The sequence below is a fragment of the Pseudopodoces humilis genome, chromosome 28 (genome assembly GCF_049639895.1).
Source record: "Pseudopodoces humilis isolate 2021_Gansu_Grassland_sample_001 chromosome 28, ASM4963989v1, whole genome shotgun sequence".
Lineage (NCBI taxonomy): Eukaryota > Metazoa > Chordata > Aves > Passeriformes > Paridae > Pseudopodoces > Pseudopodoces humilis.
Window position 1 is genome coordinate 453,086 of NC_142227.1, and position 24,127 is coordinate 477,212.

General features: G+C 53.4%; 1 protein-coding gene across 1 annotated transcript in view; it reads left to right on the top strand.

Annotated features, from left to right (window-relative positions):
* Window positions 1-24,127, top strand: part of PTPRS (protein tyrosine phosphatase receptor type S) — an 89,536-nt gene that overhangs the window by 56,950 nt on the left and 8,459 nt on the right. Inside the window, exons 14-29 of the mRNA XM_088067662.1 lie at window positions 707-900; window positions 1,318-1,344; window positions 3,155-3,272; window positions 5,680-6,270; window positions 6,938-7,035; window positions 7,171-7,424; window positions 7,797-7,890; window positions 8,094-8,309; window positions 9,872-10,029; window positions 10,902-10,913; window positions 12,618-12,730; window positions 14,892-14,939; window positions 18,327-18,424; window positions 20,634-20,757; window positions 23,307-23,482; window positions 23,997-24,116. Coding sequence (XP_087923788.1) covers window positions 707-900; window positions 1,318-1,344; window positions 3,155-3,272; window positions 5,680-6,270; window positions 6,938-7,035; window positions 7,171-7,424; window positions 7,797-7,890; window positions 8,094-8,309; window positions 9,872-10,029; window positions 10,902-10,913; window positions 12,618-12,730; window positions 14,892-14,939; window positions 18,327-18,424; window positions 20,634-20,757; window positions 23,307-23,482; window positions 23,997-24,116 — 2,441 coding nt within the window. The remainder of the gene's footprint in view (window positions 1-706; window positions 901-1,317; window positions 1,345-3,154; window positions 3,273-5,679; window positions 6,271-6,937; window positions 7,036-7,170; window positions 7,425-7,796; window positions 7,891-8,093; window positions 8,310-9,871; window positions 10,030-10,901; window positions 10,914-12,617; window positions 12,731-14,891; window positions 14,940-18,326; window positions 18,425-20,633; window positions 20,758-23,306; window positions 23,483-23,996; window positions 24,117-24,127) is intronic.

Consider the following 24,127-nt stretch of genomic DNA (forward strand, 5'->3'; position numbering starts at 1 on the left):
GTGAGGGTAAGTCCTCAAATAATATAGCTTAGGTAAATAACATATAGAAGTCCTGAATTTTTCAGGTGTTCTTCATCTATTCCAAATAAAAAGAATTTTTAAAAAGCATCAGGTTTGTCCCCAGTGCCGGTCCTGTTTCCCTGAGCCTCTGCCCACATCCAAATGTAACAGTACCCTGCTCAGAAAGTAGGATTTCCTGGTAGATGAAGCTGTCATGCCCTATTAGTAATTATAGCATTTCCAAAGATTCAACCCAAATTCCATCTCTTGTTTCCTGTACTGAGATTCCACAGTGGTTGTAGCCCCCAGGCCCCTGTCCTGCCAGAGAGACGAGGGAACACCACGGACAAGCCCTCTCCTGATCCTCTCCACCCTGACCTCCCACGGGCAGGACCAGGGCTCTTCTGGCTCCCTGGAAATTGCCTTGCCCTCAGAGCGAGACCTGGAGCTCTAATGGTTCCTCCCATCGGAGCAAGCTGGGCACAAAGGAGCCTGTGGAAGGCGGGCAGGGTGATGAGATGGGCTGTTCCCATCCCTGTGTTTGGGCCATGCAGGTCAGGTCCCACAGAACTCCCTGGGAGGCCGGCGGTGCGTGCTGGGCACTCGCGTGCTCAGGGCTCACAGGCACAGTGTGCGTGTCCCAGAGGAGCAGGGACAGGCTCTGCCCAGAGCCCCGGGTGACGGGAGCCCTCGCTTGTCCCCGCAGTGCCCAGCGCTCCGCCGCGGAAGGTGGAGGTGGAGGTGCTGAACTCGACGGCGATCCAGGTGTTCTGGCGCTCGCCGGTGCCGAGCCGCCAGCACGGCCAGATCCGCGGCTACCAGGTGCACTACGTGCGCATGGAGAACGGCGAGGCCAGGGGGCTGCCCCACATCAAGGACATCATGCTGGCCGACGCCCAGGTAAGGGCTCAGCTGCCCCAGCCCCGGGGCTCTGAGGGGTGGGGGCTCGTCCCGGGCACTGGAGCTCTGCAGAGTGGGCACCTGGGGCGAGCTGTGGCTCTCTGCAGCTGGGCTGTGCCCCCACACACTTACTGTGGAGGAGTGTGAGCTGCTGTCCCAGCACTGAGATAAATATCCATCCATCCATCCATCCATCCATCCACCCTTGCTGTGTCGGGGAAGTCTTTTAATTCAGGCCAAGGCCACAGTGGAATTACTAATTTCTCCCACTCTACTTCCTCCCTCATGCTTGCCCGGTAACTTCTGACCTTGTGTGGCTGTTTGCTCAGGGACTCCTTCCTCATGCTGTGTCTCTGTCTTTTCCTTCTTTCCCCTCTTGTATTCTCATGTGCCAAACCTCTCTTGTTCTCTGCCCAGTGGGAAACAGATGACACTGCTGAATACGTAAGTAAAAACATAAAAATCCTCCCATGCTGGTTCTGCCTCTTCCCTTCTCCCACTTCCTGTTGTGGTGTGATATTTTCCTTTTTTTTTTTTTAATTTTTTTTTGCAGTGCCAGTGTGCCTGTTTTGGAGCCTGTTTTTGGTGTTCCCATGCATTGTCCCCTCCCTGTCACTGCTCTGTGACCCTCTGTGATCGTGTCATTCTTCAGCACGCAGCAATCCCACAGGGTTTTCCCTTTGGCTCTGAAGGAAAGATGGGTCTGCTGCTCCTCCATGGGGAAGCAGATGGAATATTGAATTTGGGACTGCTTTAAACGTATCAGAATCATAAAATAGTTTGTATTAAGGAAGAGACCTTAAAGGCCATCTTGTTCCACTGCCAGCCAGGGGCAGGGACACCTTCCACCAGACCTGGGAGCTCAGATGGGCTGCTTTGGGTCTGGAAAAGATAGCCTGGGAAGCATTGGGAATACAGAATCCATGAGTCCTGAGCTACCACAGTATGAACAAATAATTTGTACTTTCAAAGGGTCAAGATTCTTAGAAACTCATTGATGCAAAGCTATGAGTCATTATTGGTGCCTTTACCTTTGAAGTACCTTAAAGTCAGCTTGGCTGTTTGGCATTTGCTATTCCTGCTAAAATGATAAATGTTTTTCAAAATCCTACAGCTACCAAGCAGTAGGAGAAAGCATTTTCTCCTTGGAATGTCAGGGTCCTAAGCTAACACACGATGAGACAGGCTGTGTTTGTCTCCTGGGGATTGCCAGGTGCCCTGCACAAGTGAGGGGCCTCCCTTTGAGGGATGGAGAACGAGTTTCATGGGAGGCAAAGCCCCTTTGTCTGAAATCTCAGTAAAACTCAGTGGCAGGTGTGAGAGCAGAACAGGTTTCTTGACTTCCAGAAGCCAGAGCTGTCCCTGCATCTGACGGCCTCCAAAGTCACTGATCAAAATCCCACTGTTCCAAGGCTCTGCTGTTCCACTCCCAGCTCACCATCGGGGAAATAGTTACAGGACTAACAAATTCTTCCCAAGTGCTGTCCTGAGATTTAATATTGAAAGCACAAAGGGGTGAGGAGAGGGGAAAGCCATAAAACATGCACAACATTCCCATCTCCCTCCTTTCTGGGGCCTTGGGGAAAACCCTGCTGCATGTGCTGTCATCCTGTTTGATTTAGCACGGGTGTTCCTTTTCCAGCACAGCCCTTTGAAAGGCTGGATCCCTCCTGGGGAAGGGCTGTTCTTGAGGCCAGTGTTCAACAAAAGCTCCTGGGAGCCAGGTGTGGGGAGGCTGATAGAGGATGGGGAAGGAGGGGGTGGGATTTAGCAGGGAGCTTTAGCGTGAGCGGAATGCGTCGTCTTGCACTTTGCATTCAAGCAATCCCTTTAATATTACGAAGGCATTAAAAATATCTCTGAGGAGAGAAGAGAGGGGTAATGGTGAAAAAATGTAATCTCCCTGAAACCTCTGAGCCTCCTGTGAGGCCGCAGAGTGGAGAGGAAAGCTTTGAAGGATGCTGAAGTGGTTTGTGTGAAGACAGGGAGTGTGTGAGAGGCAGATCTGGAGGAGGATGCCTTGCACAGGGCCCTGCAGAGCCAGGCTGTGTTTGCAGAGCTGGGAGTGCCTCGCCAGGGGAACAGGGCTCTCCCCCTCTGCCACTTCCCACAGAAGCCCCAGAGGGTCTCGTGCTCTTGGGTTTGGTGCTCCTGCATGCTGGAAAAGGGCTGAGACTCCTGCAAGGAGGAGAGAGCTGCTCTTGGGTGTGGGCCTGAGTATTGACACGATTTCCCCTTGGCATCTGGCAAACAGGAAATGATCATTGCTGGGCTCCAGCCGGAGACTGCCTACTCCATCACCGTGGCCGCCTACACCATGAAGGGAGATGGTGCTCGCAGCAAACCCAAAGTGGTCACCACCAAGGGTGCAGGTGAGAGCCTTTTCCTCATTCACCCAGCTCCTAAAGCCAAGCAGATTCTCCAGACTCAACTTCTTGCATCTCACTCCCTTCTTGAAGGACAGACTTGCAGCAAGAGCCACGCTTCCCCAAAGGCAAAATTAGATTTAATAAGGCAGAAACCCCCTAATTCCTCACATGCAGCCCTCACCAAATGTCACAATTTTCTGTCCAGCGCTTCGGAAAGCCCAGGCACAGCCAGAAACGCAACAGAGTATGAATTTGTCACTTCTAATGTCTTGGACTGCAAATTCCAGTGTATCAGAAGGAGAGTGACTCTTCCTGGTCTGACTGAGCCTGTGGCTTTGCAGGTGGCCCACGCAGGTACACTGAGGACAGGAGAGCTCTGCTGTCAGGGTGGTGACTTGCAAAGACCTGAAGAGCAGCAGGCAGACAGTGGTGCTTGTCCTGCCCACTCTCCTCTTGTCTGTGTACATGCCCTGTGTTCAGGGAGGAATTCTGACAGTCCTGACCTTTCCTGGCTCCCATTCCTGGGACCTGGGCTCTGCCTGCACATGCCAGCCAAAGCCCTTTCCTTCACTCACCCTCTTCTGCTTCCCGTCCAGTTCTGCCTGTGTTTCTCCCCACTAACTCCCTGGTTCTCTGCTTTCCTTCTTCCCGAGGCTCTCCACCCTTTCTGTTTTCCTCTCCTGTTTTCCTTCTCTCTGCCTGGCTCCCTTGTCACTCTCCCTTGTCACCCTCCCTCATCTCTTCCCATTAGGATTTGCAGTCTAGGTGATCAGTCACAGAGGGATGTTTTCTCCAGCACAGCAGCTATTACCCAAAACTCAATTTTCCCTGACTTGAAATGGCTATTTTTAAAAAAACTCTTTCAAATGGCTGTGTAACACTCTTCCCTTCTTTGCAGTGTTGAGTCAATACACCTTCTGAGAGGAGAGATTTCTTTCTTTATCATTCAGGGCTGGGGGCTGAATTTAAATACAGTAATACATCTAATTTTCTCCTTTACTGTCCAAAACAATTGCAAAATAAAACACTTCTCCCTCTCTGCACTTTCTTCTCACCTTTTTTCCAAACAATATTTGTTGTGCAGATGTAATACTTTCAAGCTCAGCTGATTACAGTAACATTTGTGATAAAAACTGAAACATAAAGGTAATGGCACTCTTTTTCTCTTTAATGTGTTCCATGGGCATTCCCAAGGGAGGAGGCTGGCTCTCCCAGCACCGTCCCTGCTGTTCTTTGGCAGTTTGGAAGGAATACAGCACTTGTTTCAGGGACATCATCCCCTCATCCCCACTGAGGTGTCAGTGGGGGCAGCAGGCAGAGGTTCCCCAGTGTGACCCTTCCAGGACCCCTGGCACAGCAGGTCCTGCCCTGCTCCCTCACCCCGTGGGCAGGCTCGTGCTGTGGGAGAGGGCTGGCATCTCTCCCAACTCCGTTTTCTCTCCTCCTGTCCAACCAGGAGAAATACCAAGGCACAGAGAAGGAAATTAGGTCTCTAATGGTGGAGCTGAGTGTCAATGACGCGTGAGCTGCTGGAATTAATGCTCTGCTTTCTCTGGCTTTGGGAATCTCTGGGCCTGCACATGTCATTTAACTGTGGCTGTGGGCTCGCTTAGCAGTCAGGCAGTGCCAGGGCTCATTAGGCAGAGATGTGGCACTGCTGGGCTCCCCAGAACCCCCAAATGTGGGGGAGCTCACTGGCAGGTAAAGAGGATCTCACTGACAATGCTCCAGCACTGTGACTTCCTCCAGAGGAGAGGAGCAGCACAGAGACATCAGCAGCTCTCCCTGCCCTCTGCTTCACACACTTTGGGCTCTGGTTCCTTTGCCTGAGCTTCCTTCTGTACCCAGGTGGGCGATGAGCTGTCTGCCGGCCGTGTGAGCTGGCCCCGTGCCTGCTGCTCAGGCCCTGGGGCTGCCCAGCCTTCCTTCCATCCCTCACTGCTTCACCTCAGCTGCTCTGGGCTTCCCAGCCTGCCCCAGTCTGTTCCAGTCTCTGCATGAGCTGGGCTGTGTAATGGAGAGGGAGGGAAGTTGGGACTTTGGGGACCCCAGGTTTGTTCTTCCCTGCCCTGGGGAGCAGTGGGGACAGGAGGTGGGGAGTCAGGACTCCTGGGTGAGAGGATGAGTGTTCCAGGGATGGGGGAGAAGCTGTGCACACCTTTCCATCCTGAACAAAGGGAAGAAAATAAATTCAGGAATGTGTCAGCCCCTCACAGCTGACATGTTGGCAGCACTCCTCGTTTCCCAAACTGTTTAAAGCCCATCCACCTGTACAGGGTGGCAGCAGTTTGGGTTACGTGGAGCCGAGCTGGAACATCGCTGCTGACTTGAGGAACCCCTTGCTGCAGCAGAAGAGTCTCTGCAGCTCCTCTCCCCTGCCTTGGCTGAAGGTGTCTCTCTTCTCTCCTAGTCCCAGGAAAGCCCATCCTGTCTGTGCACCAGACAGAGGAGAACACTCTCCTGGTGAAATGGGAGCCCCCGCTGGACGCGGAGGGCCAGGTGTTGGGCTACCGGCTCCAGTTCGGCCGCAAGGACATCGAGCCTCTGGCCACCTTGGAATTCTCGGCACAGGAGGATAAGTACCTCGCTGCCAGCATCCACAAGGGCGCCACGTATGTGTTCAAGCTGGCCGTGAAGAGCCGGGCCGGCTTCGGGGAGGAAGCCGTGCAGGAACTCACCACCCCCGAAGACATCCCCAAGGGTTACCCCCAGATCCTGGAGGCGAGCAACGTCACGTCCATGTCGGTGCAGTTCGGCTGGCTGCCCCCCGTGCTGGCCGAGAGGAACGGAGCCATCGTCAAATACACCGTGGCCTACCGGGAAGCCGGTTCTCCCGGGAACCTGCTGGAAAAAGACCTGCCCCCCTCCCCAGAGAACTCGTACACCCTCAACGGCCTCAAACCCAACACCGCCTATGATGTTAAAATCCGTGCTCACACCAGTAAAGGCCCCGGGCCCTACAGCCCGACCGTCCAGTATCGGACGTTCCAGCTGGACCAAGGTAGGACTTACCGGTTTCTCCTCCCTCTGTCCCCTTGTATCCGGGGCTGGTGCCGGGAGGCAAGAGAGCTGGAGAGGTCAGGCCAGGCTCAGCCAGGCTCGTGAGTAAATGCAAAGCACTCTGGTGTCACACTCAGTCCCTCCGCTCCTCTCTGCCTTGTGCCAGGTAAGTCCCTTTTACCACTTTCTTCTAAGTTAAGTCCGGACACCTTCTGTCACTGGCACCTGAAGGGGGGGGCCAGTCGCTGCACAGGTGGGAAGAGCATTTTCTTCAGCTTTTGCAAACAGCCAAAAGAAAAGAGCAAAAATTTTTAAGAACAAACCCTCAAGCCGTGACCTGGGATGGGTTTTTTCCTCACCTGAGCATGCTCAGCCAGGCAGAACCTCGTTCCTGCAGCAGCCACCCAGGCCCAGAGTGTGGGGGCAAAGCCACGCGCCCTCCTGGGGTTAGGCATGGGGACAGGGAGCACTAGGAAATGGACCTTGGCAAAACTCCAGCACAGTGGAGGAGGGAGCGATCCCTTCTGTTCCTACAGCCGCAGCCAGACCCAGCCTGGCAGGCCCCTCTTCCAGCACTTGACATTCTCTTCCTTCTCTTTCCTGCTCTTCCTTCCCTCTGCTGCCTTTCTTCTCCTTTCTCCCCTTCCTCCTCACTTTTTTCTCCACAGTTTTACCCAAAAACTTCAAGGTGAAGATGGTGACAAAGACATCTGTCCTTCTGAGCTGGGAGTTCCCTGAGAATTACAACTCTCCTACCCCATACAAGGCAAGTGGAGTGCAGGAGATTTTCCCCGAGCTCACCCGGAGGCTGGGTGCTCCGTGTTCCCTGCAGAGGGATGGGGAGGAGGGAGCTGGAGCAGTCCCAGCCTTGCTCAGGGAACAACCTCCTCCCCTCCCACAGATCCAGTACAACGGGCTGCACGTCGACGTGGACGGACGAACCACCAAGAAACTCATCACCCACCTGAGGCCCCGCACCTTCTACAACTTTGTGCTGATGAACCAGGGCAACAGCATGGGGGGGCTGCAGCAGAACGTGGCAGCCTGGACTGCTGCTGACATGTTGTCCAAGAAGCCAGAGGTGACCCACAAGCCTGATGCTGATGGCAACGTGGTGGTGATTCTCCCCGACGTGAAGAGCTCTGTGCCTGTCCAGTAGGTTTCTGTTTAACTGCAGGGGTGGCTGCTTAGTTCATGTTTTGGGGGTCAGCCCTGATGGCTGGAGACAACCACAAATCCACAGGGGCAGCACCAGGAGGGTGATCCCTGCATTTCCAGCCTTCCTGACTGCTTCCTTTTGGAGGCACTTCCACAACTAACAGGGAAAGCCAGAGAAGTGTGAAGGGAGTACACAAGGAGCCTGGGGGCTGCCACTGAATCCAGCTCATTCCAGGAGCAACAACTGTGCTGAATAAAAAATAAGGGGCTTGAGCCAGTGGGGAAGTTTGGGCAAACTCACATCAGTGTGTGCACTCCCTTCTTTGTGGCTCATTCCTTCTGTTTCTTCTAATCATTCCCAATGTTTAGAGCTTTCTACATTGTGGTGGTGCCTCTGAGGAAGTCCCGGGGTGGACAGTTCCTCAACCCCCTGGGCAGCCCTGAGGAGATGGACCTGGAGGAGGTGAGTGTGGGTGAAACTCGACTCAGCTTAGGGGGAGAGAGAACAGCTGGAATGGGCTGGGGACCCGAGGGCTGGGAGGGACATTTGGGCTACCTGTGCTCCTCATTCAGGGCAGCCAAGGAGCAGCCAGTCTTGGGAGGGCTGGTTTGGCTTTCCTTGCTGCTCCTTTCCAGGGTCTCAGGGCGTTCCTCTGCTTCCTCCAGCTGGTCCAGAACATCGCCAGGCTCCGGCGCCGGAGCCTGCGCCATTCCCGGCAGCTGGACTTCCCCAAGCCCTACATCGCCGCCCGCTTCCGCTCCCTGCCCTCCCACTTCATCCTGGGGGACATGAAGCACTACGACAACTTCGAGAACAGAGCCCTGGAGCCGGGGCAGAAATACGTGCTCTTCATCCTGGCCGTGCTGCAGGAACCCGAGGCTGTAAGTGCTGCCTGCTCCCCCGGGCCTCTCCCATCCCTGGGATGGACCAGGGAGCTGCCACAGCCCTGCTGCCCTCCTGGCATCCTCCAGGGGCTTTTCCTTCCAGCTGTGGAGCTTTTGGATGTGGCTCTTGTGCTTGTGCCTGCATTCGTCTCTTCCAAGCACCAAGGACGCGAGCAGCTGTGATTGTCCCAGTCCTTGTGGACAGAACTTGAACACTTGTGGCTCCAGACTGGAGTCCAGAAAGGGGAGGAGCACTGAGCTGTCCCCTCAGGACTGCACAAGAGTTCAGAGAGCCCTGGGTCAAACCCCTTCTTGAACAATAATTTCCTTTAAAGGCTGTTCTGTAACTCTTCAGAGCAGTGACCGCAGACATCCTGCCCAAGAGCCTGTCACACTCTGGGCATTGCTGAGTTCATGTCCAAGCACAGAGGGGAGCATTTTTTAATGGAAAATTACAAGTTCTCTCTACCAATTCAGCATCTCTGCTGTTTTCACTGGGGCTGTACATGGCTTTATGAAAACAACTGTTTTAATATTTACCTGCCTCCTCCCTCACACACAATGGGAAACAACCTAATACTTTGTTGTTTTTAAATCCCCCTATGGAATTGTAGCAGGGAACTATTGGAAATTAAGGGTTTTCAGAGTTTTTTTCCCCCAATAAATATTTAGTTGTGTTTTTGATATTAAAGGATTAGGCTGACACGCTCCTGAATGGGTTTCTCAATCGGATTACTGCAGCTTGAGGTAATTTCTGCTTTAGAACAAGGTGCTGCAAACTCACTCTCAGTGGCCTGGATCCACAGCAGCTCCTGAGTGTGGAGCAGCATTCCAGCCTGCTCAGAGCTGATGGAGTTCAAGGACCCAGAGCCTGTTCTTGTCCTGTCCCTGGCTGCTCTCCCAAACCAGGCCATGCCAGTTCTCTGTGCTGTTCAGCTTCTGGAGTTCCTGTGGAGGATGGGAATTGACCCTTAGTCAGGACTCTGAAGGGTTTGAATGTGCCTCTGATCCTCCTCAAGGGCCCAACTCAGTGCAGAGGCAGCAGAGGACACACACAGTGTTTTACTACTTTATATTTATTTGTCAGGGTTGGTTTGTTTCAGTCACCAGACCAAGCATTAATTCTTGTTTTAATCCCTTCCCTCTTGCTCTGTAATCCCACTTGACTGTCAAAATCCAGATGGTTACATGAGAGCTTGGGGAAGGTGTTTGTGTGTTTGTGGCAGCACTGAGGGCTCAGGGCTGTGGTGGAACAGAAGGAGCTGAATCTCTAACAGCAGAGTGAGCCACAGGCACGGGGCAGGCTGCAGCTTCCCAGGAGTGTGGTCTTTCCGTGGTGTCTCACTGGAGCGTTGGAAGTGGAAGACAGCCCTGATGAGCTCAGGAACAGGGCATTTTCTCTAGGCTGAGCAGGGCATTTTCCCTGTCCCCAGTGGTTTGTGCTGCAGAGAGCTCACATCCTCTGCAGCAGCTCATCCTGTGGAATATCGTGTGCTTGCCCACTCCTCAGTGCCCATCCCATCCCTGAGCTGTGTTCCACCCTGTTCCCTGTCTTCCAGACCTACGCTGCCAGTCCCTTCTCTGACCCCATCCAGCTGGACAACCCTGACCCCCAGCCCATCATCGATGGTGAGGAGGGGCTCATCTGGGTCATCGGGCCTGTCCTGGCCGTGGTTTTCATCATCTGCATTGTCATCGCCATCCTGCTCTACAAAAAGTAAGAGCTGCTCACTGCCCACACCTGAGACGGTTCTGAGCGTTCCCAGGGTTCCCTAAAGGGAATTTCTGTCCTGGTCAAGGGAAATCCTGCCTTGGGCACTGGGGAGAGGAGGCACGAGTGCTGGAACGGGAGTGTGTGGACAGGAGGGATTAGCAGGGGGTTGCAGGGATTTGCTGCTGCAGATTCTGCCCCATGGCACTGTCAGGAGAGCTGTGCTTGTCCCACAGACACTGCTCTGTGTGCAGTGGGTGTGTCAGGACTCCAGCAGTGCTGCTGGCAGCCTCAGGCACCCCTTCCCATGCTCCCTGTGCCCGTGGGCAGTGAGGGGGATGCAGGGAAGGCACCTGTGAGCTGTGGGGCAGCAGAGACCTCCACTGCTCCCAGACTGCTTTTCTGCTGGAGCTGGGAGACAGGAGCAGGGTGTGAGTCTTCAGGAGGGAGAAGGGACAGCCCCTGGAAGTGTCTCCCTTTCCCTTGGCTTTCTGAGCAGCTCACGGTGAGAACTGGGGGTCCCCTGAGCACACACAAGGCAAGGGAAGGGGCCAGGAGGGGAAGCAGGGGCTGAGCAAATAAAGGTGGCAGTGGCCAGCAGAGGTGTCCTTAGCTGGGACAGCTCATTCCCAGGGTGGGGGGAGCTCTCCTAGCCCTGCTCCATCTTTGAACAGCACAGGTGTGTTCCCTCATGCACAGGAGTGTGGCCTCTGCCTGTGAGGCTGCTCTGGGTGTGTCCCTCTGGCTGGGTGACCTTTGCTGGTCCCACCTCTGCTGCCAGGGTTAGAGCTGAGCAAATGCTCCCCCTTCCCTCTGCAAGTCCTTTCTAACCTGAACATTTGTCTTGTCTTCTCTCCACTTACTGCTTTCCTGGACAGCAAACCAGACAGGTAAGAGCACCAGATTTGCCATTTCTTCAGGTTCTTGCTTGCTGTGTGTTAAGCAGTGTTTGCTGTGTGGTGTTGGGACTTTGTTGGTGCAGTTCCCACCTCTAGATCTGTCCTCACAGATGTCAGACTAGCTGGGACCATGTTTGAATTGGGGCAGAAAAGGCAAAGCAAGCTGAGTTTTCTCCTGTTTGTCCATTCCTAAATGAAATGGCCCTTTCTCAGGTTGAGCAGCAGTGACAGTAAATGGCTCATAAAGTGTTGGGTTAATGGAGCAGAGAAGCTCTCATTTGTGTGGCAGTCAGAGGTGAAAGTGGGTTTCTGCATGTCTGGCTGCTCCACACAGGCACACTGCAGGCAGGATTCTCGCTGGCTGAGCTGTCCCTGTCCCATGGCAGAAGCTGCTCTTGCCCCCTCAGCCAAGGGCTTCTGACAGAGTGTGTTTATGACTGCAGAAATGAGACTTTTTCCCAGCCATTTCCAAGACTGGAAGAGCTTTCAGTGGAAGTAACTGAAGGGCTCAGGCCATGAACTGTTAACAGCAGTTTCAGAACTGCAGCAAAAATCAACTGCTCCCAAACTGCAAAGTGGTGTCATTCCAAAATGCTGCCCCATGCAGTGCTGGCAGGGCTCAGACCACTTCTCCTGGCTATTAATGACATCAAGGGACAGCTAAAAATGTCCTGGATAACCTCCTCTCTGCCTAAGGAATTGCCATTGCTGCTGCAGGCAAATCATTGGAGGCTTCTGTGTGCCCTGAGCAGGAGAGGTGAGGAGCTCCCCAGCCGCTCTCTGGAAGGGCTGGGACTCCTTTCCAAGCCTCGGGGTGATGTTCTCTGCTCCCTGGAGAAGTGCAGCTCCCAGCAGCTCAACACTGTTCCTTTGCAAGAAGTTATCACATCTTGAGGTCAGCACTGGTTGGCTTTGCTTCTAAATTCTCTTCAAGGAGAATGAGGCAGGTCAGCAAAGACTTTTTCAGCTGCCTAAGCTAACCTAACCCGTTTGGAGGAGAATATATGAGGAACCTCAGCTGGCAGGTTGGAGCAGGCTCCTGGCAAGGAGAGGTGGATCTCAGCAGGCACAGCTGTACTGGGAGAGGATGTGTCTACTCTGTTGAACCCAGATTTTTAGGGTTCTGCAGTTCAAAAAAGATTGAAAACTGCTGCTCTGACTTCTCTGTCTGCAGCAGGGCAGCTCTGAGAGCTCCTGAGCAAGCCAGCAGCAGTATCAGAGCTCGACATCCAAGGTCACAGCCAGGAGCTCTGTACTTTTCCAGATGATTCTGCTGGCTGTGGTTCTCTCAGGCTGGAAATGGCTTGGCCAGAGTTGGAACATTTTTGCTCTGCAGAGTTCAGTGAAGGCTGCTCTGAGCAGGGAGGGTGAGGAGTGAGTTCACAGCACCTCAGCTGCTCTGGCTGCCAGTCTGTGCTGCTACTGGGAGAAGAGGAGAACTTCCAGACTTTCCTGAAAGCTGCTGAGGGGCTCCCAGGCCATTATCAACCCCTAGAACGTAGCACTGACAAGCCTTCCTAACCTCATCCCTTTTCTGATGTGTACTTACACCCTTGGCTGCACCTTTGATTTTCGGTGGGAGCTTTGCTCTGCCTGAGCATGAGTAGCTGAGAAGTAGCCGAGACCACAAGGCCCAGAAGCTAAGCTGCTTTTTCTGTCTGGTCTCTTTTGTTTCTTTTTGGGTTTGTTGTGAAGCAAAAGGAAAGACTCAGAGCCCAGGACCAAGTGCCTCCTGAACAACGCTGAAATCGCGCCCCACCACCCCAAGGATCCCGTGGAAATGAGGCGAATCAACTTCCAGACTCCAGGTAACCGGCTGCTGAGCGGCCTCTCCTGCTGGGAAGGCAGGAGCAGAGCACCTGCCCCTTCCCTGAGCCCTCCCTGCCTGCCTGGAGCTGCTGAGGCACTGCCTGGAGACCCAGAGCTACCCTTGGGCACAGCCAAGGAGCCCCAGCCTTGCCTGTGCTAAGTGGGAATGCTGAAAGAAGCCTTTGCTGGGATCCTCAAGAACCTTGCACAGGTTGTGCCCAGTGCTGGCAAGGCAGGAGAAGGGTTTTCCTGGATTTCCAGCTAAATTGGTGCATTCTGGGCTGAGCTGCAAAGCCATGGCTGTGCCAGACACGCCAGAGCTGCCCCGTGCCGCAGCTGGGAGCTCCTGGGTGGGGAGATGGAGCTGCCCAGCACCCCCTGCTCCAGCCTGGAACTGGCTCTTTCTGCTGGGAGCCAGGCCTGCCCCTGGGCCCTGCAGGGAGAAAGGAGCTTGGGGCAGGTGGGGCAGCATCTCCTCGCTTGGTGCAGATGCTGTCATGGAATCCCAGACTGGTTTGGGTTGGGAGCACCTTAAAGCCCACTCAGTTCCACCCTCTGCCCTAGGGGCACCTTCCACTTCCCCAGGTTGCTCCGAGCTTTGTCCAGCCTGGCCCTGGGCACTGCCAGGGCTGAGCTCAGGGCACAGGCTGTGGCACCCTCCCTGCTGCACCCTCGTGTCCCCATGTCCCTGCACGTCCCAGCTGCCTGCATGGCACCTCTGCAGCCACCAGCGACATGCGGCACGTCCTCACGCAGGCAGGCACGTGGCAACACCTCTGCCTCTTCTTCCCGGTGCTTGAGGATTTGGAAGGGAATTTATTGTGCTTTTTGGGGGCTGACTGTTGTTTTCAGTTTGTTTGTATTTTTTTTGCTGTTTTGTGCTCGTTAGTAATGTTTCTGTAGCTCCTGTTTGCCCTTCCCATCCCAGTCCTGTCCTTAGCGTTGTGGAGTTTCCTCAGGGTGGGGCTGGCAGCAGGGACCCAGGGGGCAGGGGTTGTGCAAAGGCAACGCTGAGCTGAAGGGCTCTGACCAAAATGAGTTGGGAAGCAGCTGCTGGGATCAGCCCAGGCCCAGGAACCATGCTCAGCTGAGGGCTGGCAGCAGGGACAGCAGTCGAGCACAGGTAGGTCCCTAAGTCAACTCTTAGTGCTGCTCTTGCAGGAGGGTCTGAGGGTGTTTGAGATCTTTGGAGTGCTCCCAGCTCAGCAGCAGTTTGCCCTTTCTGGGTGCTTCCTTTGGGAGCGTTTGTGCTCCAGGTGGAGGGAGGTGGGAGACCCAAGAGAAGGAGCTGCAGTCCCTCAGATGAAAACTCTGTGCTGAGATGAGAATAAAAGGTGGTGGCCTTCCAGCTTGGTCTTGGTGCAAGAAGCAGCTGGAAGTGCTGGTTCCTGTGTTTCCCTGAGTGGGAGTTTGTGTGTCCCACAGGACAGCAGAGTCAGCTGAGCCTGCCCCATCAGGTGATGGGGTCGCTGCTTTGGTCACGCTGCGCCTCTGAATTCTGGCTCTGAGGTGTGAAGGGTAGCTGAGACATCAGAACCTGCATTAAGGCTCTGCAGATCCCAAAAGACACTGCCTGTGTCTGCTCTGGCTTTAGGAGATGCTGCCTTCTCCAAGTTTATCTGGCCAGAGTTGACCTACCTGGTGTTAGTCTGCTCTATAATCTGTGAAGCACTAAAAGGTTTTAGAGGATTTGGGGGAGTTGATCACCTGCCTCCCACAGAACGTTGGAAACATTGGGTGAAAATGGAAATGGATGGAAAGATGAGCTTGGAGTGTGTTGGCAGTGCTGGAGAGGTTGTGGAGCAGTTTGCAGGTGAAGAGTTCACAGGTGCTCTCTGAGTTAAAGGCATTTAAATTCAATATATTGTGGTTAAGAAGGGGCCTGTGGGCTCTTCTCCAGACAGGTGACCCCAGGTGGAATCTCCATGGTGTCCCCAGCAGTGAAACAGAGGAGGGACATGGGAATGGGAATGTACAGCTCAGAGAGGGGAAAGCGTAGCACACCTTAGATATCCTGTCCTAATCAGCACAACAAATACCTTTCTTTTCCTCTTTAGATTTATGTTGGTTTTTGGTTTGGTTTTTTGGTTTTTTTTTATTAGCATGAAATTTTTACAAAAGTGTATCTTTTATTTATTTTTTTTTTACTGTTTTCTGCAGATTCTGGTCTGAGCAGCCCTCTCAGTGACCCTGAGTTTGACTTGGAAAGTTAGTTCCTGTGTGTTTTTGTTCCTGTTGGTTTCATTTTTCCCCCCATTATTATTTTCCTCTTCTGTCACTTTCCTTTCCAATTCTTGTTACGTTCCTATTTTTTGATTTTCTTCCGATTTCTGCGTGTTCCTGCGGTGTTTGCCCATCTCATCCCTTTTCTGTGCCATCTGTTTGTCTGAACTGCGCTTCCAGTTTTACAGTTTCCCTCTCAGCCAGGAGCAGGGCAGGAGGGACCCCGGTTCCCCCTCGCTGCCCCAGGGGGATGCAGGGCTGCCTCTCCCCGCCGTGGAAGATGTTCCATCGCTGGCGCTTGGCTCCGTGTCCTCGGTGTCCCTGTCCTCGTGCTCTGCTGTCACTGGGGGGTTGTGCTTTGTGTTTGTGGTGCAGGGACAGGGACTGGAGCTGCAGCTGCTGGTTCCCCTCTCTCAGAGCCCCACGGGCACCTTTTGTTCAGCGGGGCAAGGGCCATTTCCCAGCTGTGGCAGGTGCCTGCTCTTGGCACCGAGTGCTTCAGGAGCACACCAGAGGCCAGCCCAGGCTCCACAGGAGTGCCTCCACCACGGTGATTTCGCAGGATAAACGGGCTCTGGCCCACGGAGCAGATGTTAGGGTGACATTTCTGGCAACTTGGCTGGTGCATGGAGAATCAAGTCTTTTGTGATAAGATTAGAGAGATTCAAGTGATTGAAATGTTAGATGAGACTGGCTCGAAAAGATTTCATCCCATTAGGAGCCAAGATCCCAGCCTTGCTGGGTGGTTTGGGCTTGGGTTTTTTTTTAATACTGGGCAGGGAAGGATGTGAGGTTTCAGCTGACAAATGTGAAGAGTCACAGATGCTGCTTGTGCTCGGAGATGTGAGGGCTGGGATATTTCCCTGGGTAGTTTAATCCAAATATTGGTCTCTTTGGTATGGAGTATGACACAATTGTCCCCTCAACCCCTCATTGTAACAGAGGGGTTGTGGGTGTTTTCCTGGCTGAACTCAGCCCTTCATACCCCAGAATGAGTTCCTGAATGAAAGGACAGAAGAGCAGCTGAGCCGAGGCAGAGCCGCTCCTGCCTCGTTTCATGGCAACTCCTGGATCCTACTGGAAACCCCATGCACTTGGCATTCTGACCAGGGAAGTGTTTATTGCTGCAGAGGTTCTTTTATTCCAAAGAGCCTTAGAAATCGATCCCACAAGGAGTTTCTGTCCTTAACAGCTGCAGAACAAGGCGAGTTCCCATGTGCTCCCAGCCAGGTTCTGTGCAGGGAGGATGGGAGGGGAAGCAGGATGACCCCAGCAAAGGGCAGAGCTGCTGGGCACATTCTGGGATTTTCCTGGAGCTTTTATGAAGGAAACTTGTGCAACTCCTTCAAGGGGAAGGTGACTCCTCATTCCAGGTTGGTACAGTGAGCCTTCCCCATGCAGCCCACTGGCTCAGAGGTTGTTGTACATGTTGCTCCATGACTTCTGAGCCAGAGAGAACCTGGGTTTTTTCTTGATTTTTATTACTGGGGTTTCAGATTGTTTCTTTTCTCCTTTTAACCTACACATTCATCAAGTGTTGGTGGTGTTAAATTGGTTTGGTCTGACCCAGTGTGGCCTCCCCATCCCACACTGAGAGGAGCAGCTGCTCCCAACACCCCAGTCTGCATCTGGTGCTGGGGTGGACGGCAGCCCCCTCCATCCAGGAGAAATAATCCTCCTCCAGGTGTGATGGGGCAGGACAGCAAGAGACCAAATGGGAGTTTTTCCTCCATGAGCCAAGAGAGGTTTCCTGCCCTGATGCCAGCAGGCTGCAGTGGAGCCAGCACAGCTCCCAGGGTTATTTTTGTGAGTTTTTTGGTATATTTCCCCTCTTCTTCTATTTTCAGCCATATTTCCTTGTGCTGAAAATAGATGTGTGGTGAGCTTAGGAGAAGCCTGTCCAGGTATGGCAGACTCATCCCATGCCCAGGCCTGGGGGAAGCAGCACCTCTCCCACATCACTGTAAAACTGAGGATGTCATGCTTGCTTTGCCATCTCTGTGCTGAGTTTTCAGAGTATCTGACCATGCTGCTGCCACGCCGCTGCTTTGTCACCCACCAACACCCACGGGGCTCGAAATTCTCCCTGGCTTCCATCTCCTCTCCACTCCTGTCCTTCTCATCAGGGGCACTGCCCAGGGCTTCTTGGAATGCTGCTCTGCAGGCCTCTGGAGAGGCTGGCAGACAGCATGGGAAGCCTTTGGAAAAACATAATCCGATGCAGATGAGCAAAGCACGGAGCGCTTTTCCTGCTGGGTTTGTAGCGTAGCCACTGAGGGACTGTGGGCAGGGAACGGTCCCTGCCCTTCCCAGAGCTCCAGCTGCCCCTTGCAGAGCAGGATGTGCAAATGCCAGGCTGAGAAGCGAGTCAGCCGTGGCTGCTCACCCCTGTGGTGGCTGAGGTGTGCCCCAGCTGGACCAGTCTGACCCAGTGGGGCCTCCCAGTATGGCCCCAGTGAGTTCCCTGAGCTCTGGCTGCCTCTACAGCAGCGTGCAAAGTGCTGGGGGGGATTGCAGGGGCAGCAGCTGAACCAGCTCAGGGACATCAGGCCCTGCAGAAAACTGTTCCAGTCCCCTGCCCGAGGAGGATCCCCTGCCTGTCCACCCCACAAGGGGACAACAGAGCCTGGACGGGGCCGCTCCAGCCTGACCCACCGTGCTGGGCGGGAGGGCTGTGCTGTGCTGTGGGAGGAACATCACCCACAGCCTGAGCGGCAAGAGGAGCCAGCTGGGTGCTGCCTGAACTCTGGGAATGGTGGAGCTCAGAGCTCAGGGTCCATGAGCAGACCGAGAACTTCCAGAGCCGGTGTTGTGCAAAAAACAACCCAGAGAATCCCCGAGGTCGGAAAAGACCTTAAAGATCATCAGGTCCAGTTCCTGAAAAGCCTCCCCTGCTTCCCCCCATCTGCATATCCCATCTCCTGCCCACATCTCCATGGCTGGCTGGATCCTGCCCGTGCCTCCCTTTCTGTTGGAGCTGGTTCCCGATCCCGGCGGGTGCTGTGCCATTTGCTGCGTGGGTTCCTCTGGCAGCGTTTGCTCATTCCAAGTCACTTTGGAATCGCTAACACGCATCTGCTCTTTGGATTTTCCTTTTTGTTTTGCTCTGATTTCCACATTGAAAATTGGGCCATCATGGGAACACTCTCATTTTACTGGTTTTTTTCTTTATTTCCTTGATTTTTATTTTTTACTTCCAAGGACACAATTTCGAGCCCTGAATTCTTCTCTTCTAACCTCCCTACTTTCATTGCAGATCTTACATTGTAATTTATTTTCTTTTCTTGTTCCTTCTTTCTTATAAAATGTGCAACGGTTGTGAATTTTAGTTATTATTAAATAAGATTCTTTTCCTGCTGTCTTGTCTTTTAGGTATGCTCAGCCACCCACCCATCTCCATTTCCGAGCTGGCTGAACACACAGAGCATCTCAAAGCTAATGATAACCTGAAATTATCCCAAGAGTATGAGGTATGAGCAAGAGTGAGTGCTGTGCATGGGTTTGCAGAGCCAGGATTAGGGAATTCAGACAGGCCTTCATCCAAATAAACAGCTTTCTTTTAAAGATCTGGTTAGCTGAAATTTAAAAGCTATTTATGTATTGGAAATTAAGTACTCGCTGGGCGCTTTGCTGGGTTCAGTTCTGGTTCATAAAAAGAAGGAGGTTGGTCCATGAGCTGCTCCTGTTGGGTCAGCAGAGGCTGAGCTCCCTCGGAGAAGGGGATGCAGTCCTGGAGGGTGACTGCAGGGTGGGATGGGAGCTTGGGGAGCAAGGGAAGGACTGTGACAGCCAGTTCATACAGCTGAGCTTGAGTGAGGTGAGCAGGGAGCCCTCCAGAGCTGATGCCATCAGCAGCCAGGAGCTAAAGACAGGAAAACAGGATTATTTGTGTTTCCTTGTCATCTCTGAGGGGTTTGTGCACATTTTCCCTATCCTGGCGGTGTTTGGTTACCCGATCCCAGACTGGTTTGGGTTGGAAGCACCTTAAAGCCCATCCAGTCCCACCCCAGCCATGGCAAGGACACTGCCACTGTCCCAGGCTGCTCCAGCCCCATCCAGCCTGGCCTGGGTCAGTGCCAGGGATCCAGGGACAGCCCCAGCTGCTCTGGGCACCTGTGCCAGGACCTGCCCACCCTCACAGGCAGGAATTTCTTCCTAATATCCAATCTAAAGCCTCTTTCAGTTCAAAGCCCCTTGTCCTATCATTCCATGCTCTTGTAAAAAGCCTCTCTCCACTCCTGGTTTTGTTGTTGAAAGACATCAAATGCCCGGGTATTTTCAGCCTAATAACGAGTCTAGACTGCCTGGGTCTGTTTGCAGGCAGGGAGTGAGGGGATGTTTTCCAAAGCAAAGGATGCTTTCTCCCAGCTCCACACCCGGAGCAGGGTCACACCTTGCGGGAGGCACATTTGGCTCTGCCGGGGTCTCTCCTCGCTCGCTGGGTGTCGGGGGCAGCGGAGCTCGTTCTGTGCTCCAGCCAGATTCCAGAGGCTGCTGTGCATGATGGCACATCCCGAGTGCCCTGGCTGAGAGCCAGCCCAGCCTCCTCCGGAGGGAGAGCCAGAGCTGAACAAACATCGCTAATGAAGTAAAGGCGAGGCGTGATTAGAGGGATGGAGAGCAAACAGACACATTACAATAGTATAAATACCCATTAGTTAGGAATTCTCCGCAGCGGAGTGCCGCAGCTCGTTCTGTGGGAGCTCCGGGGTGGGAGCAGGCAGGAGGGCAGCGGGGATGGTCAGAGGGGATCTGGGATCTGGGACCCTGTCCCCAAAGGGATGGATCTGAGATCTGGGACCCTGTCCCCAAAGGGGCAGATCTGAGATCTGGGACCCTGTCCCCAAAGGGATGGATCTGGGATCTGGGACCCTGTCCCCAAAGGGGCAGATCTGAGATCTGGGACCCTGTCCCCAAAGGGGCAGATCTGAGATCTGGGACCCTGTCCCCAAAGGGATGGATCTGGGATCTGGGACCCTGTCCCCAAAGGGATGGATCTGAGATCTGGGACCCTGTCCCCAAAGGGTGGCAGTCCGAGGGAGAGCAAGCAGCAGCAAACACAGCTCGGCACGTTCCTGCCAAGCCTCCAATTGAGGCAAACCCCAAGGGCTTTGCAAAATGATGAAGGAATTAAGCCCTTGTTTTATTTAATTCTCTGGCTGAGGATTTAGAGGTAAACGTAATTAACCTAATTTCCATATCTGGGACAGCTGGACTTTAGAGAGGAAAAAAACCCGACCACCAAACCTGGCATAAATCACTAGGACAGGCAGAGGGGATTTTTCTCTCTAGTGCATTTTATTGTTTATTCCTTCATCCCTTCTAGGAAAAATCCCTGTTGATTGAGTGTCCTAGGGCCGGGGTCCTTACCCCTGTTCTGTGCTGGGGGATGTGCTCCTGTCCCTGCCAGGCTCCTGTGGGGCTTCCTCCCCATTTGCTTTGGGAAACCTTTGGTGCAGAGGGGGAATGACCTCAGATATTCCCCTTGGGGCCAGGGGAGATGGGACATCAGCTGTTCCACAGGGCTGGGGCTTTCCCACAGCAAAGCTGGCTTCTTGAGGGATGCAAACAGTGATCGCTGGGCTGTCAGTGAGACCTTCAGAGCCACAAGTGCTCAGAACTGCATTTGCTGCTTCTGTCCTCACTGACTGTCCCATTTTGCTCTCCCAATCCCTGCAGTCCATCGACCCGGGCCAGCAGTTCACCTGGGAGCACTCCAACCTGGAAGTGAACAAGCCCAAGAACCGCTACGCGAATGTGATCGCCTACGACCACTCGCGGGTCATCCTGCTGCCCATCGAAGGTATGGAGCATCCCCTGTTCTCCAGGCAGTGCTGGGATGGAGTTCCTGCAGGGAACACGTCACACCTGCCCTTCTCTCCTCTCTGTGTTCTTCTTTTAACGTGTCCCTGGGAGTTTGGCAAGCAGGAGATACCTCTGTAAACCAAGCATTTGTTAAATTCTGGCGACTGACATATTCAGCTGGAGCTGCAGTCCCTCATATCAAGGGCTGGTTTATCGAGAAACTGCCTTCCCTTTGCTTGGAGATGCCTGTTTGATACATCTCTGACAAACAGGAGGAATCCAGACCACGGTGCTTTAGAGGGAGCTGGAATGGGGCTGCACAGGGACGAGTGGGAGCAAGGCCAGGGCTGATTGTACAAATGTGAGAGGCAGCAGCAGCAGAGATGTGGCTGCTGAGTTGTACAGGCACAAAGATCACTCAGTATGCAGCCCCTGCTGCAGCCCTGGCCCCTAAAAGGCTCGGGATAAGAAGGGGTTAGTGCGAGCCTGGCAGGTCATAAATTGTTTCCTGAGCTGCTTATGTGAGTGATGGTGCAGTCAGAAAATTTACATTAAATTTCACAACTCGTGGTTCTTGACAGAGCTGCTCCAGTGCACGCCAGGATAAGAGAGGCTTGAGATGGAGTTGAACAGGGCACCTGCTTGGGTTGCTGCTGCTGAGATAATATTGGAGTTTCATGGGCTCAGGATGTGGCTGTGCCGGGTGGATAAAGCGTTCAAGGCCAGTCTTGCGTTGCCAAGTGCTGATCATCAGAGCAGAGAGGATGTGGGATGTCCTGGTAACTGCCTGGTGAATGGAGAGGTTAATTCCAAAGCCTTTGAGACCAGGGAATTGCTAAAATAATCTCCCTGTGCCACGGTAGCTCCGAGGGGCACGGGGAAGGGGGAGAGCTGAGGCAGCAGCAGAGCACGCTGATTTGCCAAAAAACTGCACAAATCTGGATTGCTCTGGTCTGCTATTAGAGGGCTTTAAATGTTTCTCCTTGTGAAGCTGACTGTGTTCTGCCTTGGTTTAATTCCAGGATTAATATTGTATGAGCCAAGGAAAGCAGAGGCTTTAAAAAGTTGCTTTGTCATTCAGGGGAGGGGAGAAAAGCACAAGTGTGGGAGTGAAGGACACTTGGGCTGGTCTTGGATCTGGGGCTGGATGCAGGTAGCAGCTCTGCCCAGCTCTGTGAGGGACCAGCAGAGCAAGGATGATGGTCCAAGGCTGAATTTTCAAGCATCTGAGAGGTTCTGACATGTCTTGGCTGGTGTGCTCCTTCCTACTGGGCTCTATTTTATGCTCAAGGCCGGAGGATGAAAGGAGCTGGAGGAATTAGTTTTGTTGCTTTCTCTTTGTTTTAAATCTGAATTTGTCAAGGCTGCAGATTGTCACTGGCTGCTTGGTCAGGAAGAAGTAGTGACTTTAATTCTGTGACTTCTCTGAAGATAGGCCTGTCACAGCAAAACCTTGCAGGAGCTCATGGCCACCATTTCACATGACAGAGTGGAGCCCAGGGGGCTGGAGGGGAGATTAATTCAAGCTCAGCCTTGAACACACTCCTGCCGTTGCAGCCACCTTCTCTCCCTCTTGAAGTTTCAGACTGGGAGGGAGCAAGGGTAGGAAAACCTCCAGAAATTTAATCAAAAACCCTTTTTCCAGCATCTGAAGTTCCTGAGTGCCCTGGAGGACGGGCAGGCTGCTCTGGGCTCGCCCCTTGCCAGCAGCAGCAGCAGTAGCAGCAGCCCCGATTGCTGCAGCCCAGTTCCCCACCCCTGGCTGCCCCGGAGACAGGAGTGAAGGGCTCTGCACCGAGTTAATCATGGCTTTGCAGATCCTGCCAGCCTTGCCAGGTGCTCGGAGTGCGGCTGCTCCGTGCCAGGCGCCGGAGCTGGACCTGGGCAGCACCGTGTGCCAGGGCCCGTTTTAACTTCAGAGCAGCTTTCTCCTGCCATGTCCCAATCAACCTCTTCACTCTGGCAGTGCCTCCTGCTCATCCCAAACCCTCAAGCAGAGACCCAGGCAAGCAGCTGGAACTCAATAGCCTGTAACTCATGCGAGCAGGAAAAAAAAACACTCTTAAAAATGACAGCGGGCAATTTACAGCGAGTCAAAGCCTGTAATTTCAAAGCCTTCATTGGCTAAATCAAGCCTGGCTTTATTGTTTACTCTGTCCAGCTGTAGCTCAGTGCCTGGGATTACATTATGGACCACAGTCATTGACCAGGTGCATTTGCTGCCTGGGCTGGGACAAGGACTCGGGTTTGTCCTACTGGACACTGATGCAGAGGAACCCCAGGCCAGGACTTTGCTCCTGTTAAGCACATGAGTAAAAACAGCACAGTTTCAAGGCCTGATATTCGGTCTCTTTTACATCTTTTGCAAGGAGTTACTGTCTCTGCAATGCAGGAGCTCGAGCTGGGAAAACCTTGCTGAGAGCCTGTGTGATTCTGACCCACCAAGGTGTTTCTGCAGGGGGCTTCTCTCTAACAGCAAAAATCTCCTCATACTTCCAGCTGTGTGAAGTCCTGTGCAATTCCCTGATTTTTGCTGATTTGACACAGGAATTGTGGGCAGTGATTACATCAATGCCAACTACATCGATGGGTACAGGAAGCAGAACGCCTACATTGCCACGCAGGGGCCCCTGCCAGAGACCTTTGGGGACTTCTGGAGGATGGTGTGGGAGCAGCGCTCAGCCACCATTGTCATGATGACTAAGCTGGAGGAGAAATCACGGGTAAGATGCATGAGAGGGATGACTGGTTAGTCATAATCCAGGGGGATTGGAGGGAGAGTTGGGGGAACAGCAAATCCCTTTGATGTGCAGCCAGGGGGGGATTTCTGCCTGCTCTGCCAGCACCCTGAAAGTTCAGTGATTCATTGCTTTTGAAAAACAAACCATTCACACTGGAAAGCTGCAGCCTCCTTGGCAACTCCAGGAGAAGAAGCTGCTGGATCCCACTGCATGTCTGTCTTGGAGTTAATCATGTGGCAAGCTTCACATTCAGTTCTCTTGTTTAACAAGCCTCAGTACATTCCCTCTAATCTTCAGGATCATTCCAGGCTGTTGTCTATGGGATTGACATAGCATCAAAGTCTGTGTTTAGTCAGTAGCAGCTTTTCCTGATGGGTCTGTCCCTGTCCTGGTGCCTTTGCCACCAGCCCATCTTCACCTGTAACAGGGCACTTGGGGAATGAGTGTCCCCAGCAGCAAAGGGTTTGTCCCAGGAGCCATCCCCCCTGTCTTGCAGATAAAGTGTGACCAGTACTGGCCAGGCCGAGGCTCGGACACCTACGGAATGATCCAGGTGATCTTGCTGGACACCATTGAACTGGCCACGTTCTGTGTCCGAACCTTCTCCCTTCACAAGGTGAGCTGGCT